Genomic DNA, 20,473 nt, shown 5'->3' with positions numbered 1-20,473 from the left:
GGGCGCGGCGCCGGCCCTGGTGGCCGCGGCGGCCGCCTCGGTGCGGCAGAGCCCGGCGCCCGCGCTGGCGCGCCTGGAGGGCCGCGAGTTCGAGTTCCTCATGCGGCAGCCGAGCGTCACCATCGGCCGCAACTCGTCGCAGGGCTCCGTGGACCTGAGCATGGGCCTGTCGAGCTTCATCTCGCGGCGCCACCTGCAGCTCAGCTTCCAGGAGCCGCACTTCTACCTGCGCTGCCTCGGCAAGAACGGTGTCTTCGTGGACGGGGCCTTCCAGCGGCGCGGCGCGCCCGCCCTGCAGCTGCCCAAGCAGTGAGTACCGCCCGCGCCTGCCCGCCCTGCCTGCCCTCGGGCCACCGCGACGGCGACCCCTGCCGGCGTGGACCCCGGCCTCCTCCAGACCCCGCCCGGCCTGCTCCCGGGCCACGGCGACCGCGACCCATGCCAGCCTGTCCCCCGGGGCCACCGGGACCCCTGCCGGCCTGCCCCCCGGGCCACCGCGACCCCTGCCGGCCTGGAGCCCGTGTCCTCCCGACCCCGCCTCGTTGGGTCCCGGGGCCACCCTCGACCTCAGTCCCTACGTCCTGAGCCGTGAGGATCATCCTCAACGTAGCCTGTTCTAGACCCCCAGGGTCACTCCTGAACCCCCGCCGGCCTGGACCCCAGAATCACTTGGTCCCTATTCCCGCCGGCCTGGACCCCAGTGGTGACCCCGAACCCCGCCTGTCCTGGGTGTGGGGATCAGCCCCAACCCAGCCTGGCCTGGACTCCCGGTGTCACCCCCAACTCAGCCTGATCTGGACTCTTGGGGTTACCCCCAGCCACTCTCACTGGTCTGGGCCTCAGAGCCACCCCGGTCCCCATCCCCGCCGGCCTGTCCCGGGGCCCTGTGCCGTCGAGTGTGGCCACGGGGCTGCATCTTGCGGCGGGAGGGTGTCGCTCGGGAAATGTGGGGTCCCCGGGGGCAGCGGCACCCGCAGAAGACCCAAGGCCTGGGGTCGGAGCCCCGGGCAGTAGGGCCGGTCTGAAGGGTCAGAGGCTCGCGGGGAGGGGCCGGGATGGGAAGCGCCTTGCTTCAGTGAACCTCGCAGACACAGCAGGGAACGTGGGGCACCTTTATGAGCTGCTCACACGGGGCAGTGTGACCCGGAGCTGGACCAGGCGCTTCAGAGCACAGACTCCCCAGGCCGCCCCGCTCCCTTGTCCCCTTCTTTCCAACTCCACACTCCTTTCCCCACCCCAGCTCTGCCGGCAGAGATCCGGGATCTCAAAATCTGTTGACCAGGAGAAAGCCTATTTAATTACTCATTTCCTCAGTAGGCACTTTCTTTTTCTATTTAGTAATTGCTTCTAACGCCTCACTAGTGTTTATATTTTTTCAGTGTGGTTTATGTGCAAGAGTTGTCTTTGACTGTCTAATTACTCTCTTTTATAAGTGCCTTGCGTCCAGGGAATTTTTTGCTGGGGTAATTCCCAGAGCTCAAAGTTCGTTTCTGTAAACTTTTTCCCTTTCTAGGGTCTTGGCATGTTTGGTTATAAATATATGGAATAATTTTTAAATGCAACATCAACAATGAATCAGTCCCACTTAGCGAGTGAGAGGGAAGGTAAACTTTCATTTTCCAACGTGAAAGGTGTGCATTTCAGTGAAATTAGGACTCTGCAAATGACAGAGTTACTCTGTGCCTCAGTTATTTCTCTGTTCTGTTTTTTCCATAAGCCACCCTCTCCATTCTGGGCCATGAAGTGCACTTCCTGGCCAGTGTCTCTAGTGAGAAAATGACAGGTAGACAGCACCCGCCCCCAACCTTCCCTACTTAGAGGCTTGTTCTGCCAGAGCACTTTTACATAATTCAGGTTCTGTAAGTGCTTTGATTAAACAATTTTGCTTTTGGGGTTTTCTGTCCCAGCCATTGAACAGGTACACTCCTGACTAGGGCTCAGCTTAGTGAATCTTGAAGGAGGCTTTCACACTAGTATTTTCTCTAACTCAAGGGGAAAAAATTTCAACCCGCAGAGTTCTCAGGTCATCTACGGAATAGGCCAGTACCAAGTCTGTTATTTATGAGATGTTATTGGTATACATGGCGCCTTGCACATTTATACTACAAGGAGCCCAAATTCTTAGTGGGTGCATTATGGAACATTGTGGGAGCTGGCAGGCTGAACAATTGCCCAGTGTAGATGCACATGAAGTGCTTGCCCCATGGTGCCCGTCTGCCTTTATCTGACTTCACCTGTGCTTCTGAGCAAGACCCATGTAGACAGTGATGTAAAATTTACAAGAACAGAGCAAATGTGCCAAAGGAAAAACATTAAGTGGGGTGTCCATGTCTACCCTCCTAGAGAGATGCTGTTTGCTTCCGAAAGCTGTAGATGCCTGTCAAAAACGTTTAGCAGTTCGAGTGGTTTCACATTGTTTGTTATTTTAGAAAACTTAAACCTAAGTAGTCACATACAGAGAATGGGCCGTTGTGAACTTCTTTTTTAGAGTTAGGTCAAGGTTCTGCGGCCTATCTCATTGAAAGTAATCAAGAAATTTTAATGAATTTAAGAACAAGGAAGTTTGCTGCGTAAATTTTTGTCACCCAGAAATGGGAAATTCGTTATTGAATGTCATTAAAAGAATGTCAGTAATTATTGTGTCTATTTTGTCTCAGGCCTTGGTACCCAGTGTTGCCATTAATATTTGAAGTTTTGAATTTCTCCACCATAAACTGCAAGTTCTCGTGTTGGAGTTCTCGAATATGCCTGGCTTCAGTGGAGATTTTATGCTGTGTTGGCTCCCTCACTGTTTCCCAAAGCCTTCTTCACCACCCCTAGGGACAGGTGACAGCCACGTTGCTGACATTTGCACGCACCACACACTGCCCTGTACAGCTCCCACTCAGAATTTACCACCAGAATTTACCCCCATTTGTTCCTAGAGGTATATCTTCCCAAATCTTCAATATTTTTAATTATCGATAGGAACAAAATGACCTGTGGCCCAGCTTAGGGCCGATCTTGCTGTGCGGCAGTGTCTCCCGCAGGGGTGGGGAATTACTCGGAGCCACCAGCCAGGGGAGCGCGCTGTTTCTGATCCAGGTTTGCCTTGTCTTGACTTGGTGGAACTGTGCGGACCACACTTGTAGCCTTTCTTCTAGCTGTGAGCTCCCTGCATCTGGGGCCGAGAATTTATCTTTAACCCAGAGACTTAGCGCAGCATCTGCCTAGCAGTAGGTACGCAACGACTGACTTGGGTCTGTTGAATGAACAGATTAATGACAATGAATTTGAAGCTTCCATAGGAGCAAAACGATGTCATTGATTCTGACTCGTTTCCTAAAATGGACAGTCAGCATGGCCTTGTGAAATTGGGACAGCCTTCTTTGGTTTACAAGGTGGGTGTGAGGGTTATGTGTGTGTATGTAAATTATCCAATTCAAAATTCAAAACGTGTTTTACTCGTGAACTTAAAGAAAAGACCCACACATACCCCTCATTTGCTCTTCCCTCTTTTTCTGCAACCTTTTTTCCCCGAATGCCTTTATAGTAAACATGGATTACTTGAATAATGACAATGAGAACAAGACTTCTATTGGTGGTAGCTTTCAGTGGTAAGGTTTATATGGGCACCTTTTTTTTTCCCCTTATACTTTTTTGTGTTTTCTAAATTTTCTGCAGTGAGCCTGGTTTTTTTGTTTTAATACTTTTTATTATGGAAAATTTCAGACATAAACAGAGTAACGAACTTCCACATACCTGTCACCCGGCGTCAGCAGTTGTCAACTCAAGGCCAGGCTTGTTTTACCTTCATCCCCCTAATCTTCCCCTCTTCCCCCCAGTTATTTGGAAGCAAATCACAGGTGTCATCTCATTCTGTCTGTAAATATTTCAATTTATCTCTAAAAGATGAGAATTCTTTTCTAAAAACATGGTGGGCACAGTGACTCATGCCTGTAATCCTAGCACTCTGGGAGGCCAAGGTGGGAGGATCTCTTGAGCTCAGGAGTTCGTGACCAGCCTGAGCCCTAAGCAAGAGCGAGACCCTGTTTCTACTAAAAACAGAAAAAATTAGCCAGGCATGTTGGCACACGCCTGTAGTCCCAGCTACTCGGGAGGCTGAGGCAGGAGGATCAGTTGAGGCCAGGAGTTTGAGGTTGCTGTGAGCTAGGCTGATGCCACTGCACTCTAGCCTGGGTGACAGAGCGAGAGTCTGTCTCAAAAAAAAAAAAAAAAAAAGAAACTTAACCACGATGTCATTATCACACCTAAGTGATGAATGATAACTTCTTACTGTCATCAAATGCTCAATCAGTGCTCAGTTTCCCTTCCTGTCTTCGCGATTTCTTTTCTTACCAGTGTGTTTATTTGAGTCAGGATCGAGTTAGGTCCAGATCTGGGGACTGGTTGATGTGTCTCTTCATCTCTTTTCATCTCCAGGCTCCATCTCGCCCTCTTTTTTCTCAGGACTCATTTGTCCTGTGTAGTTTCCCGCACCTGCTTTTACAGATTGGATTCCGGCGTCATCCGTTAGATACCTGCTCTTCCCTGTCATTCCTGTAAATTGGTTGTTAGAACCAGGAATTGTAACAGACTCAGGTTTGATTTTTTTTTTTTCCCCAAAACTGCCTTGTAGGTGGTGTTCAGCATGCATCTGTCAGGAGGCAAAGATGCCTGGGTGTCTCCCTTTTTGTAATAGTAGCAGCTTTCGATGGTCATTGCCTAGGTCCCCTAATGTGTTTTTCACCTGTGCTTCTTTGTAGTTCATTTTGGCTGCAGCGCCAGGCACTTGGCTGTGCTGACGCGCTCCGCCCGCTGAGAGACACATTGTGAATGACGGATGTTACGGATCACAGCTTCTGCATGTGTGCCATGAGTAAAAGTCATCAGTTGTAACCACCAAAGCATGTTACTACATAAATGTTTTAGGCCCTCTAGAAACATACAGAACATAGTTTCTCATTGCCGTCTCCAACAGGTCACTTGAAGAATATCAAATTTATTATTAACAAATTGATATTTATTGATAAAATACATTTATTATCATACAAGTTACCAGATTGACATTATTTTGAAATTAATTGGGAAATGGGCCATACTTAGTGAAGACAGCAAGTACGTGTTGAATGCCCCCACTACCTAGCATCTGGGGGACAGTCACAGCGTTCCTTTCCACCTGGGGGCCCCGCCCCCATCACTCCTCTTGCCCAGTCCCAAGAGAACTGCGGGGTCCTTAAGTGACCCGGTGCCGGGATCGTGGTTGGTTGGTGCAGGAGTGGGCACATGTGCTGAGCTGGGTTTTGCACTGAGGACAGGAGAGGGTGTCAAATCTGTCTCTTTCCAGTGGCTGAAGCTGGAAAGTGAATGCTCAGGTCGTGCTGGTTCTCTTCATAGGAAGAGACCAGCCTATAGGCAAGCGGGAGGAAGAGCTGTCATCAGGGAGGGGTTGACCTGTTGGTAACGGAAACCAAGACAGTCCTGAGGCCTGACTCCGAGACCTGGACGAGGCAGCCCTGGACGGGGTGGCCTGGGGACTGGAGAGGGCAGATCCAGGTGCAGGATCTTCTGGGTGACCGTATGGACAGTTGGGTCGGCGAGACGCGGGGAGAATGATACCCACTGTGCAGTAAAGCTGGGGTTGGCGGGGGTAGCTGCTTAGTGGAAGGAGATGAAGGCTTAGTTTCAGTTCTGTTGTGGCTTGATAGTATGGTCAAAATACAAAATGCGGCATCTTCTCTAAATAAAGCCTTTATTCTGGTTTCTTGTTAGTTGGCAGTTATTGTGTATCACATATATTTGTTCCAAGTGAGACTGTCATCTTATTAAAAACTTACTTTAAAAAGGTTTGTGGGAGTGTAGCAGATTGGGAGCTAGTACATTGAGTCTGTGTTAAAAATATGAGCCACTTTCTAGTATCTAGTTCACAAAGTTTTGGGGCTTATCACTCAGACAAGAAAACGTATATAGAATTTTAAAAATCAATCTATGAGGCCGGACGCGGTGGCTCACGCCTGTAATCGTAGCACTCTGGGAGGCCGAGGCAGGTGGATTGTTTGAGCTCAGGAGTTCGAAACCAGCCTGAGCAAGAGTGAGACCTTGTCTCTACTAAAAATAGAAAGAAATTAATTGGACAACTAAAAATATATAGAAAAAATTAGCCGGACATGGTGGCACATGCCTGTAGTTCCAGCTACTCGGGAGGCTGAGGCAGGAGGATCGCTTGAGCCCAGGAGTTTGAAGTTGCTGTGAGCTAGGATGACACCACGGCACTCTAGCCCGGGCAAAAGAGTGAGACTCTTGTCTCAAAAAAAAAAAAAAAAAAAAAAAAATCTATGAGAAAGATGTTATTTATCATGTAGTATTATGAATCGAATTATAATAACTATATGAAAGCCTTTGTCATATTGATGGGGGAATAGGGTTGGTAAGTGCAAAAAGTGTTATCATGTAGAGTCTTAATGGTGTTCATATTTAATACTTTTGAAACAGACCACAGCTATGTTTAAAATTATGTGCTGAAATGAGACTAAAGCATTTGATTTGGAGATACAGTAATTTACTATTTGCTGTTTTTGCATCTTGTGAATGTCAGAGGATAAACTTGCTAAATTAATGACAACTCAAATTGCAGCAATGCCTCATTTCCATAATTACCCTACATTTAAAGCATTTCATATTAAAATGAGAGGATTATATAAAATGCTTTTACTTTGATTTCCTGGAAATAGGCCCTTGTATTGTGACTTGTTAGGAGATCTCGTAGTTAATTTTCATTGCCACTATTACTTTTCATGAGTTTCTAGTTTCTTGGTAAATTGTTGCTGGTTAATTAAAAAGAATGAAAAATGGAATGTGTGTGCCAACACAGTTGATGAATTTGTAAAGGGAAACCAAGACGACGTGATGTGTGTCGCGTGGAGTCTGGGGAAGCAGGTCCCGAACCCGCCTCGCTTGCCCCGTTTCTGAACTGCTGACCCTACGTGCTTTCCTTGGACACCACGGGACAAGCCCAGGGGTGTTTTGCTTCACTCAGACACAGCCGTGCCATCTTTAAATCATGAACTGCTTGCACATGTGCGGCTTTTCCCTCCTAAGAGTAGTTGCCATTAGGTAGTCACCACTGATCCACAGACATACAGAGTGCAGATGAGTGTTTTATACATGATTTGATTAAGAAGAATCTTGTGTGCTCTCAGTCATCTGCGACTTGTTTAACCTTGCGAAAAAAGGTGTGAACCGGCTTCCATTAATTTCCTCAGCGAGCTCTCATTCTTCTCCAATGCTGCACAGCTGGCCTGCCCAGAAACCTCGATGGCTCCCTAGTACCCATGGAGTGAGGCTCTGCCCCTTAGCAGAGGCCCCAGGGCTCCTAAACCTTTTCCCCTAACCTGCCACCCCGAGTGTCAAAGGACGTGATTCTCTTTGGGGCAGAATTGCTTCTGGACATTCTTTGCCTGTAACAGCAATTCTCAGATTTGGGGAGCTCAAGATCCTTTTATACCTTTACACATTGCTGGGGACCTCAAAGGGCTTTGGTTTATATGGGGCATATCTGTTGACATTGACCATATTAGAAATTAAAATGTACATATTTATTCATCTACTCAGAAATAGCAATGATAAGCTTATTTCGAAAATAACTTTTTATTAAAAAAACGTATTCATATATTTCCCAAAACAACCACAAAAAAATTTAAGTAGGAGTTTTTTTGTTTTGTGAAACTCTGTAGGGTCTGGCTTAGTGGAAGACAGCTGGAGTCTCATAGCTGCTGAGTATAGTCTGTTGTGTTATGTTGTTTAGGCTGAAGTATGTGAAGAAAATCCAGCGTCCCACAGATAAGCAGTTGGAAAAGGGAGCAGTTTTTTAGTAGCTTTTTATAATTGTGGATGTTCCTTGATGCCTCACCAAAACTTGACAAGTGGTAGTTTTTTAAAGATACAGGGTGAAATATGAAACTACATCGTGGATGGATGTTTTGTGTTCTGTTACATTAAAATCCATTGCTCTGTCTTGCATTTTGAATGAATCTTTTACCCCCCATGCATGATTTTGTAACATTGTACATTGGCTATTGGGAAAATTTTGATGGAGTTATGCAGATCTTCTAATGTTGATACATCTTATTACCCAAAACAAAGTCTGTTTTATCCTTGGGTTCAGTTGGTAGTTAAACTTGATCCCCTTGAGCCCAATAAATCATGTCTTTTAAAAATAGAAATCTTTCAGAGGAATAAGCTTTTTGATGTCACTTAATTTTTCAGTCTATTTTAAAAGTTGAGTGACACAGCATATTTTTTTAAATAAACCTTTTTTAGAGCAATTGTAGGTTCACAGCAAAAGCATATTTTTATAGTTATAAAAAGTTATGTAATTTAGTCATTGGCCTTATTAGCATATTGAGGCATAATTTAGCTAAATCTAGTATTTCTTAGGTGCATCACTTCTTGATTGTTTCCAGGGCACTGTCCGTCTTGTCAGTCGCTGCTGTCATTCCCATGACCAGGTGGGGCCTGGCATGCTTCTCGGTCCCCGAAGCTGCCTCCAGTGTCCCCCCACTTCAGCCACAGGGGTGGGCCCCCAGAGGATGGCAGAGTGACCGGGAGGCAGCACAGGGCGACAGTGTCCCGGGTGAGTCCTCGGCAATGTCAGCGACAGAGGTGTTTTTATAGGAACATTCGTTGCGTGCGTGGGCTTTTCTAAGCACACGTTGGAGAAACTGTGCCACTCTTGATAAACATAAAAACTCCTTTTCTCCCTCCCCAGTCTGATAGGAAGCCCTGGAGGGGATTTCTCTCTCTTCCCCCCTTCTCAGTATGTCAGTATTACACAGAGGACAAAACTGGTCTTCTGTCTGTTCTGAAAAAGCTTTGCTTTTCTGTGGTTCGTATCGCAGCGATGAAGTGTCCTTACTGTTTTTCCAACGGACAGGGGTAGTGGTAAGGGGACGTGCATTGCTCTCTCGCACAGACACATTCTGGGGCTTGGGGTTTTTGTTGTTTTCATTGGCAGCATACAGGATTCAAAAACGAATTTCTTAGCGGAAGTTGGGATTTTGTGCCAGTTTTCTCTGATAGGTGGCCTGTGCGGGTCTTACTTGGTGGCTGATCCACGGGAGTCAGTCGTGTCAGAGCTGCAGTGAGAGGCCAACTCCCGCCCAAAACCCAGCACTGGGAGTGACCCAGGCTCAGACGAATGCTCAGACTGCAGGGGGATTAGTTGTCCCCAGAAATACACCCTCCTGTCATGTGACTTGGGTACAGTTTACTGATGAAATGAAGGAACCTCCTACATGTTACCAAGAAGCTGTGGCTGGAATGTGGGTGGTCAGTGAAAAATGACTTAGGAACTTAGTAACTCTTGGGAGGTGACTTTGAAAGAATGTTGAAATGAGAGCTGATGCGGCAACAAAGCCGGTCCTAGGTGTGAGCTGTGGAAAGAGGAAAGTGCAGAGTCAAGTCTGGACTCCCCGCTTCTGCCCTTGGGGCGGACCATCGGGTTGGCCGGCACATCCCTGTAGCTGGGAACAGTGACTCATCACAGCCTGACGAAAACATCTTTCCCTTAAGAATACGCAGCTCCCGTTGTTTGGATTCCTTATTAACCGAGGAGCGGTATAGCCCTAATTGGGCTCCTAACGTGCAAGAAGATTCTATTAAATATTCAGCTTCTTTTACAATTATGTTTTTCTTTGTCAATTGCGGTGTAAAGAGACTTTCTCGGCCTGCCTACCCTTGGATTGGCTAACCTGGGATGCCAAGGAGAGTCTAGAACTTTCTGCAGTGTTAAAAATATTCTGTATCCGCACTGTCTACCGTGGCAGCCACTGGTCATGTGTTTCTCTTGAATGTTTGAAATGTGGCTAACATGGCTGAAGGACTGGGTTTTTAATTCACTTTTAGTTTTTAAGTTAAAATGAAATGACCACATGTGCCTCTGCTCATTGGTGTCCTTAAAGAGCTTACAGATCTGCAGATCCCTGGGGCTACCAGGTGTGGCTACTACCTCAGTTTACCCCATTTACCTCAGAGGCACAGGTGTGACTTTCTGCAGTGTGCTCCCAGGTGAAAAAGGTCAGGGAGGGCCAGTCTGGGCCACGTGACTCGGGCAGACCCAGCAAAGTTGTCTGCGGAACCTGCCAGCCAGACCCTTGTTAAAGGCTCTTTAAGAAATGTCTTGTTGCTGAACAGGCTGATAACTCCTGACCAGTGATGGTAAGTTAGAGTGGAAGCCTTCCGTTTCCTCTTTATTACCCTACCTCTCGAAGCCAACAGGAAAAAAGTAAAATGTCTGAGAGGTGATTCCTGCGGTAATAAAAAGGAGAGACAAGTTCGCTGGTTTAGGAGGGGAAAAAACTCTTGGTGGCCCTCTCTGGCCTGGATTGACCAGAGATTGTTGGCTATTGATGGTTTGTTTACATGTGAGTCCAGCTCCTTATATATTATTCATCGCCTTGCAAACTTTAACATTCCTTTATAAACAGATGTGTGTATGTGGCGTGTGTCTGCAGTCTGTACATCACATAGTTGTACTAGGTCGCCCTGGTTTAATGAGCCCTCATTTTGCCTGTGCTTTGAGCTCACGCGACCTGCCACGGTGGGTCATTATACACTGGTGTGAGTGTTGGGTAGTACCACAAGGGCAGGGGCTGGTTCTTTTGTGAGGCATTATGTCCCCAGCGCCCTGCCCAGTGCTAGGGAATACTTAAAGACATAATGTTCTGTAACCTGCGAGCTCTTCTAATACATACATTCCAAAATCTTTCTCATGGGAAGTCAAAGATGGGTGTTTGTGATTGGTGGGCAGAAAATACCTCCTATAAGGGGTGATTCAGGGACTCAGGCAGGCACCGTTGGGAGACTGCAGCAGCCTGGATGCAGCTACACAGGCTGCAGCAGCATCTGCATCTGGAAGGAGTGAGGGAGGGTTGCTGGGGACCAGGGAAGGCCAGGCCAGAAGCCGCAGATTTCACTTTCACTCACACCACCCTGTCCCTGGCCACTGCAAGGGAGGGCAGCGGGCCCAGGAGGGAGATGGCAGTTGTTTGCTGAACACCCAGCCAGTCTCTGCCACGTTTCACATCAAGGTAGCCAACTGCAGCCTGTGGGCTGAACCCTGCCAGGTGTTTGTAAATAAAGTTTTATTGGAACACACCATGCCCCTTCATTCACATGCTGTCCGTGGCTGCCACAGAGACACACGGAGACACATGGTCCGCAAAGCCTGCCGGGTATTTCCGTCTGGTCCTTGGCAGGAACAGCATGTGCACCCCTGCACTGGGTCACAGTCTCTGTCGTCATCTGTGTCCGAGCATTTACAGAGATTCATCCAAACCTTTGCATTACTGGGTTTTCTTCACAAAGAGCCCCTGTGTTTCTTATCATGTTTAATCCAAGGTGTCTTATGTATTTGTTTTGGGAATATGAGTGGGATCTTGTTTCTTAATATTTTCAAAGGGTTAATTAGTGTTTACACATAGGAAAGGGAGGAGGCGTGTGTGTATTTTCTTAAGCATAAGTTTTATAACACTAATTTGTTTTTAAAATTTTATATTTAAAAAAATTTCAAGCCTCCAAAAAGGTTGCAAGACGAGTACAAGTAGCTCCTGTATGTCCTCTGCCCAGATTTGTTCATTCTTAGACTCTGCCACATTTACTTCAGCATTTTCTCTGTTGTTTGAGAGTGAGCTGTGTGTTGCATGCCCCTTTTTTCTTAATACTGCAAGATGTATTTCCTAAGAATAGGATGTTTTACATAACCACAGCCAGTTATTAAATTTGGGTCCTTTAGCTGATCCCATACTGTTCTCCAGTGTGCAGTCGTACGCCACTGTGGTCAGTTGTCCCAACAACAGCGTTTGTGGCATTTTGCCCCCACGGGGACCTGCCAAGGATAGAGCCTTGTGTTCACTTGTCTCTTTTCACTTTTTAATCTGGAACAGTTCCTCAGGCTTTTTTGGTCTTTATTGACCTCGACATTTTTAAAGAAAACAGGCCAGTTATTTTATGGGTTATCTCTCAATTTGGGTTTGTCTGGTTTGAGAAAACCCTGGTTAGAATGAGGTTAAGCGTCTCTGGCCAGGAGGGGGTTGTGTGTCCTTCTCAGGCTCCCGAGGGGCCCTGGGGTCCTCACCGTCAGGATTAGTTTTGGTCACTTGGTTTAGGTGTTGTGTGGCTTTTCCACCAAATAAATAGTTACTGTTTTTTCTTTTTAATTAATAAGTTATTTTTGAGATTCAAGGCTAGTATAAAATACTAATTTTGTATCTAGTCACATTTACTGTTTCCAGCAACAGTTTTTCAGTTCACATGCTTGCATTTCCTAGGTCATGGTCCTCATCTGCAAATAATGATCATTTCATCTCTTTCTTCTACATTTTACATCTCTTTTGTTGTTGTTGTTGAATTGACTAGAACCTCCAAATAAGATGAGTAAATTCCATGATGATGGACTCTTTTCTTGTTTCTAGCTTGGAAAGGAGTGTTTATGGAGAATTTTAGAGTAAATACAGCTTTTCACTGCCTAAAAGCCACTTCCTTTAGGAGGCTTCCCCCATGCCTGGCTGAGGTTAGATCCCATTGGTGGTGTACTGGTAGCACCCGACACCCCATGGTGTCCTGTGATTGTTGTCATTGTTTGTACTTGTATTTATCTGGGAACCCTAAGTGTTGTGGGAGCAGGACCGAATTGTTCTTGTTTGCTGCTGTTATCCCAGGGCATGCCCACGTGCTTAGCACATCGTTGGCACCTCATAAATAATTGTTGGCAAAGTGAGTAAACAAACAGGAGAGATCTGAATGCAAAACTAACCTGGTGTAAGAAAGTAATCAGAGGTTACATTAGCTTAACTTTTTAAAGACCTAGCTTGGTCACTAGCTGGGTGCCCTTGGGACTTAATCTCTGAGCTCCTGTTTCTTCATTTGTAAAATAGGTACACTGCCTCCTTCGTAGGTGGTTATGAGAATGACAGGAGATGTGTTGGAAGTACTTACCTCAGTGCCTAGCATAGAGAAAGTGCCTAGTGGATAAACGCTCCTGCATTTATGCACCTGTTGTCGTGAGTGAGAGGGACAGCGTTCGTCCCGTGAGGCGTCTGGATGTCGGAAGTCAGATCTGTTCAGAGTAGAGGGAAAGGTTGCTGTGCTTTGAGCTGATGACGGTGGGGTAGATCAGCCCTTGGGTCTGGTGAGCGCTCTGTCCCCAGCCTGTGCCAGCAGCTGGTCACCTGCGAGGGTGTCATAGGTAGCATCGTGCACTGGCTGGAGAACAGGCTGGGTATGTCCAGGGTCCCTCGGGGCTCTGAAGTTTGTATGATCAGAGCAAAACCGTAGGGTTTGTTTTCCAACGTCTTTCTGAGCTGCTTGTCTAGAGATTGGGAGCTCAAAGTCCGGGGGCTCTGAAAAGACAAACTCAGGTTTCACCTTGAGTTCGTTTGAATAACCTTTGGAGGGTGCAGGACTGGCTGAAACTGAGGGGGATGCTGAGAGGTACAAGGCGGGTGCTTTGATCTCGGGCCAGTCCAAAGCGTAGCCAGTGCCAGTCTTGACCTGTCCTGACCGAAAACTGGGATGTGGGGCGTTCGAGAAGGAGGGTTATGAATTGGAGATGGAAGCACAGAATTGAAGAAATGATTGGTATGTATTTTAAGACATTTAAAAAATACAGCAAAGTACAAAGTAGAATTTATAACAAGTACTCACGTACCCTCCAAGAATCGGCACTTGTTCACATTTCATTGTGTTTTTTCAAGCTCTTTTTAAAATAAGAGAAACACGGCCTTGCAGGTGACGCCGGGCTCTCCTGTGCCCTCCTGTCCCACCCTGTCTCTCCCTTCTCCACGGCCCCCCGTGGCGGGGGAGCTTAGCTCTAGTCCTTTGCCCTGCTGCCCACGCTCGCATGGGCGTCTGCGAATAATTCATCGTTTAGCTCTGTGTGGCTTTTCAAATTTACATAAGTGGTGTCACGCAGTCTTTCCATGACAGTATTTGTGTTTTCTGCTTCTCTGGAAACATCGCTTCGCAGGCGGTGCTGCCAGACGTGGCCCTGGATGTGGCTTTGTAGCCTCACTCTCTCCACCTTTCTCCTCCCCTCTTAGCGCTCACCAGAGGGGCTTCCTTTCCGTTCCTCCAGTGGCCACCCCAACTCCCACCTCGCTCCCCTTGGGTGTCACATCCAGTGGTCCCCCTTCCTCCCCCCGTCCCTCGTCCCTGTCCCCAGGGCCGCACTTACAGCTCACCCCTCCCGAACACGTGCCGCATCTCTCGCTGGCGCTGGACAGGAGCCCGCAGTGTTGCCCTCCACTCACACCCTGCAAGGCCCATTGCGACGGAGACTCCTGGGTCACCTGCGTTGCCCGGTGAGACTGTGTGTCAGGCGCAGGGCTAACCTGGGAAGACAGACGTGCCACTCTCTTTTAGGATGTTCTAGGAGGGCCCTTCTGAAGCAGTGATGTTTCAGCTGAGGTCTGAGTTACACGCAAAAGCTGAGGGTGAGGCAAGTCCAGGAGAGACCTCCCAGCAGTGGGGCTTCAGGCGTGGTGGCTCTGGGGCCAGGGGAAGGAAGGGGGGACCAGAGGGAGCTGGAAATGGGCGTGTCAGGGTCCCCACACATGGAGGGGACAGACGTGAGGCCGTGCCCGGGCATAGGGACTGGGCATGTAGGATATTAAGCAGATAGGGCTTGGTGACAGGCTGGTTCTCAGAGCATGGTCGGGGGGTAGGAGACTCAGCGAGGTCATTGCCCCTGCAGGGCTGCTGGGGTCTTGAGCACAGGGCGGGATCCTGGCACCCTCACCCTTCATGGACTCTTCTGGCATGGCCTGACCTTGCCATGCAGGAGGGAAGGAAAGTTACATAAAATTGAGGGTACCCAGGAGACTTGGGTGGATTTTATTCATTTTAGAGTTGGGGACAGAACATCATTAAGAATTGTTTTTACCATATATGGCAAAACTAAAAGCTTGAATGTTGAAACCACATTCCCTGGTAGAAGCCCAGGCAGCAGGCCTGGAGCTCCGTGCCGCTCAGAAATGCCGCTCAGACGCCGGGAGTCCCTGCAGCGGGGCACATTTCTAGCCTCACCTTCCAGAACATGGTGACTGGAATCACAGCCTGCTGAGAGCTCTAAAGAGACCACCCTGGCCGTGATTTAATATGGGGAAGGGAGAAAAGCCTGTGGTAGTCACATAACATTACACCAATGAAGACTAAATACTGCCTCCCTCACTGTAAATACAGAAAAACCAAATATGGTAGGAAAAAACACGTGTCTGTGTTCTTATATTCGGAAAATTGGCTACTGCTTGCTTAATAAAATAACTTGGGAATAAATTACTCAGACAACTAGTGGTGCAGGCTTCAGATCAGCGTCTTACCCTTGGAGCTTTTGCTAACAGCGGCGCCGAAGCATCTTGCTCAAAGGATGGCTGAGTGCTTTGTTCGTAAGTGTCGTCCGTTTCAGAGGCTGATACTCTGAGGCCCGTACAGCACAGGGCTGTCAGCGTCCTAGGAGGACCGACAGCAGTGAGTGCAGGACCTGTGCGCAGTCAGAGCGCTTCTCCTGAGGCCAGCGGAGGGGCCGGCGTGCACCCAAGGTCCAGCCACGCCTAGAGACCCGGGTCTGGCTGGCAATTCCAAACAAAACCCAAAGGATTTGTCTCTGGCTGAGAGAGCTTCCTGTCCTTGGCCCTGGAGAGACAGATAGACAGACGCGGTCCCTGAGACAGGAGCCTGCGAGAGGGCTGAGGGGGTTGAAGGCTGGAGCCTGGGCGAGTCAGGGCTTCACAGAAAGGGGGAACACTGATGTGGTGTGGGGGCTGTCCTTGGGCATCCTCACAGAGTGCGGAGTGGGGGGCCCTGGTGCATTTTTACGGGGAGTCGGGGGCCCTGGCGCATCTGCACAGGGTGGGGAGTAGGGGGCTCTGTTGCATCTGCACAGAATGCGGGGGCAGTGGGGGGCCCTGGCACATCTGCACAGAGTGGGGAGTGGCCGGCCCTGGCTAATCTGCATGGGTTGGGGGGGGGCCTCTGGTGCAGCCGCACAGAATGTGGGGGGAGTGGGGGACCGTGGCGCATCTGCACAGAGTATGGAGGGGGAGCAGGGGTCCCTGGCGCATCTGCACAGAGTGGGGGGCGGGGGCTGCCCTGTGGGATCTGAGGGCGGGGGCTGCCCAGGCCTGGCAGGCAAGTGGACACTGGACCCTGCCAGCTCCTCCCCGAGCCTGGCCTGTGCTGGCCGTGTCTCCTGGGGGGCATTTCTCCCCACACCCAGGTGGCCTGTCTTTTCTGGAAGTCAGGACCCTCAGGTTTTGTTCCCGGGATCCCTCTGGTTTCTTGGAGGAGCAGGGGGAGGCTGAGGGGCTGCCCGGGGGCAGAACGGTTATCCTTCATCTGTCTTGTACGTGGGCTTTTGTGGAAGGCTTTCTGCAGTATTTACTGATCATGACTTAGGAGATTGTATCCGTCCAGCAAATTTGATTTTTCTGAAAGAGATTGGTTCTGTTTTGTTTTCTGAGTGCCTGTAAGGGTTGCAGTGGCTGCCATGGGGGGTTTTAAGCAAGGTCACCCCCTGTCTGATGCTGCTGCATGGCCTAGGGTGGGGCATAGCGACGGCCCAGAGGGACCAGGCTGATTGGAGCCTGCCGGTGACAGTGGTGGGGGCACCAGGGACTCAGCCACTCCCAAAACTTTCTCAGGAGCCCTCTCCTCTCCGCCCACCACCCCCAGGCCTGAAGCCCTTCCTCTCCCAGGTCAGCTGTGGGAGGAGCCTCCTAGCTCATTTTTTTTACTGTGGTAAGATATACATAAAATTGACCCTTTTGAAGTGAACAGTTAGAGAGGCTTTAAGCACATTCACATTGTCACATTGTTGTGCAGACGTCTCCACCGTCCACCTCCTGAACTGTTCCTCTTCCCAAGCTGAAATTCTGTCCCCATCAAACACCTGACGCCTCAGCCCCCCCCGCCCCCCCCCCCCCGCTCCGGGCCCCTCCTTCCTGTCTCTGTGGATCCCACTTTGCACCCTGCAGCCAGTCTGAGCCTGTGCTTCATAGTGTTCCCAGCGTTTGCATAAACTCTCCCCTGACTCCCTAAATCTTTAGTCATCCCCCAACCCTGAGTGCCTGTCCCTGCCACTTCCCCCAGGATTCTGCCCTCTGCACTGGCTGTCCCCTGCCTGGGTGACACCCCCCAACCCTGCCCTCTGTGCGGTTACCCCCATCACTCCTCAGAACCAGTCTGGGGACTCTGTTTCTTCAGGGCAGTTAGTGTCATTTATGATTGTGTATTTTTATGTGATACATTGGTGCGTCCTCCACCACCTTCCTGCCCCATTAATCTAGAAGTTCCTTGAAGGTCGAGACCATGTATGGAAACATTTCCATCACTGTTTGGAAGGATTGATTTGGACACTTGACTAGAGCTGGTAGCAGCAGCACCTGGGAAGAGGTGAGCTCATGCCTCCGCCTGAGGTGTGCTGGTCCTGGAGGCCAGGGCGAGTCTCCTGTGAACAGTCACTGCAGCCTGGACGTGAAGACCCAGGATGGGGCTCCTCTGGGACCTCGTTCCTGTGCCCCTGTGGGTCCATGGTCTCTCTGTACTGTCGAGTTCTATTGGTTTGTATCTGTCATCGGGGGGAGTCACCCGCAAATATATCAAACCCTAATTCTGTTCCACGAGCTTCTCACCTTCTGATAAACTCTCAGCCTTTGCAGGGTCCCACCATAATTCTAACATTTGGCAGGTCCGTGTCCGTGTTCGTATTTGCCTTTTTTTGATCAATACTTTTATCAGCTTTTTGATTGTAACTCCTTGTAGCTTTCATCTTTTCACCCTTAAGAGTGGTAATTTCATTTTGTTCGCTGTCATCTAAGAAACTAGGGAGATGTGATGTCTTTTAATCAATATAACTGTAAAAAATCGGTATAAATTTTAAATTTAGTGATTTTTTTAAAGGAACAGATTATCTCTTCGGAGAACTCATCTCTCCAAAATGACTTTTTTCCAGAGGATTCCAGATTTATTAATATTGTAGAGTTAACAAAAAGTTGTCTTAAACTTTTTAAAGGTCTTTCTAATCAGCCTCCTTTCTCTAATTTTTTTGAAGTCACAATTCTTTTGACAAAATTCTTTTTGTAGAAGCCAATTTTAAAAGAAAGCCAAAAAAGTGCACTTTAGCTTTTATGTTCTATATCTATATAAACTTTATTATCTCAAACCTTGTTCTATTCTACACATAATCCATGCTTACTTACAGAAAAATGGGAAAATACAGAAATATGAAAAGGAGAAAAGCCACATAACTCTCCACAAAGATGACTAGAAATACCATTTCAGTGTGTTTTCCTCGTGTCTGTTTCCTTTTTATTTTTATTTTTTATTATTCATTTGTATATTTTTTTAGAGACAGGGTCTTGCTTTGTCACCCAGGCTGGAGTGCAGTGGTGTGATCATGGCTCACAGCAGCCTCAAACTCAAGGGATCCTCCTATCTCAGCCTCCCGAGAAGCTGGGACTACAGGTGTGCCCCACGACACCTGCCTAATTTTTAAATTTTTTTGAGAGACAGAGTCTTGCTATATTACCCAGTCTGGTCTCAAACTCCTGGCACAAGTGATCCTCCCAAAGTGCAGGAATTGCAGATGTGGGCCACCAAGAGCACATTGTTTCTTTTTTAAAAGTCTGTAACAGGAACGTTGAAACTGCATATTTGCACATTCACAACTGCTGGTGATCAGAATCCCAATTGGTAAGGAACTTAAATACTTAAAAAAAAAAATACCCTTCAAATGAGTGCTCTATTTAAATATGTAGATCAAAGTGCTTTGCCTCCCTAAATTAGTTTATATCTATGACACTCCCTACTGCTAAACTGAAAAAGAACGTGGTCACAGCAAGGTTCCAGGAATACAGGCCACAGGGCGGGGCCCAGAGCAAGGTTGGGTCGGGCAGGGCTTGGTTTCTGTGATTCCCTCTTATCGAGACAGAACCTCCCCACCTTCCAGGGGGAAGAACTGGATCAGATAATGCAGACAGTCACCAAAGAGCAAAATGTGATTTTTGGTTCTTTCTGAGTTGTTTTGAGAGTAGAGAAATGTCAAAGACGTCAGTGTGCATCCTAGTTACAGACTTGGCACAGGGGTGAAGCGTTTGAAGAGTTATTTGAATGAGGAATTATTTCCTTTCCCGAGACTATCAGCTAAGTATCTTTGACCCCCACAGTCAGGGTTGACCTTCCTTAGCTGGCCTGGATGCCTGGCCCCAACACACCTGTGTCCCTGTCTCCCCCGGGAGTTCCTTCGCCTTGGGGGCTGTGCCCTGGGCTTCTGTTCCACCTCCACCACCCTCCGTAAGTACTTGTGAAAAAAAATCTTGAGAAAATAACAGCTACTCTACACACTCATTGAATTCCATGGCACTTTCTTCTTGAAAATAAAAACTAAAAACCTAAGGGCTTCCTGCCCTTGTCCATAGTGGAGAAGAGACACGTGTGGACCTGGTTTCTCTGGAGGGGGACAGGACGCTGGGCAGAGCCCCCTCTCCCGCTGCAGAGAAGTAGCAGGGTCCCTTCCCGTTTCCTATAGTGTCACGCATCCCCGTTTGTCATAAAGCCCTGGTGCTGAGGACGTGGACCTGCACAACACCAAAGGAGGGGAATGTAGGGCATTTGGGGGTAGCGTGCTGGGAGGGCGGGGCCAGCGAGGAGGGCATCTGCTTAGTTTTTATTTCAGAGAAAACTGTTGTGATGAACAGGCTGTGAGGGATAAATCGAAGGGACTGAGGGTGCAATTTACATAACAATTAAACCAGTTCAGTGTATCCTGCAACTCTGCTAGAACCAGGCCTCTCCCCAGGCGGGTATTGAATGTTATTAATCTGTTTTATGACCCAGTTTCCCCAAATGGATAATTTCGCCTTCATAGTGTTAAGATATATTTAGCGACTCAGGTACCAGCAGTAGGAGAGGGTGGATTTAAAAGTCTGTGCAATTGCTTGGTGCACTTTCTTCTCACTGTTTGCCTGAAAAAGCCACCTTGCCAGGGCAGGGCCTTCTGGTTAGAATGTCCCATTCTTCTGATTTATGTGTGTGGAACCATAGCCTGCCATCAATATGCAGTGTTTCAGGTATTTTCTGAAATCGGAGTAAATGTGGAGGGAGAGGTTGCCCTGGCAGAGGAACCCGCCTTGTAGCTTGCTGGGGGAGTAAATTGGAAGAGCCAGCCGCTGGTTCCTTTTCTGAACCGCGGGGGACCTGTTCGGCTTCCCAAGGGTGTTTGGAATGCGTTTTGTGAAGGGCAGAATTCTACTTGGTGCTGATGCTGGGCTACTCCGCTTTGTTTTGGTTTTATCCGGGGCGGCCGGCCGAGGTCTCTACACAGGAGCCCCTGTTGCTTTGCAAACATGGTCTGGCTGCCAGCTATGGTCCCAGCTGCCCTTAGGAAACTGGAAGCTCCTCGACTGTCTCTGATCCAGCTCCTCTTATCGGTGGCTGCCGGTTT

The 20,473-nt window shown here is 48.4% G+C and overlaps 1 protein-coding gene across 1 annotated transcript in view; it reads left to right on the top strand.

Moving 5' to 3' along the window:
* The first annotated feature begins 6 nt into the window (after window positions 1–6).
* FOXK1 (forkhead box K1) overlaps window positions 7–20,473 on the top strand; it is a 59,660-nt gene continuing 39,193 nt past the window's right edge. Inside the window, exon 1 of the mRNA XM_012639158.1 lies at window positions 7–309. Within this exon, the coding sequence (XP_012494612.1) occupies window positions 101–309 (209 nt within the window). The 5' untranslated portion in view covers window positions 7–100. The remainder of the gene's footprint in view (window positions 310–20,473) is intronic.

The sequence above is a fragment of the Propithecus coquereli genome, unplaced genomic scaffold (genome assembly GCF_000956105.1).
Source record: "Propithecus coquereli isolate 6110/MARCELLA unplaced genomic scaffold, Pcoq_1.0 Scaffold137, whole genome shotgun sequence".
Taxonomy (NCBI): Eukaryota; Metazoa; Chordata; class Mammalia; order Primates; family Indriidae; genus Propithecus; species Propithecus coquereli.
Note: the sequence above shows the minus strand (reverse complement) of the source record. Positions and strands in the feature narration are given on the sequence as shown.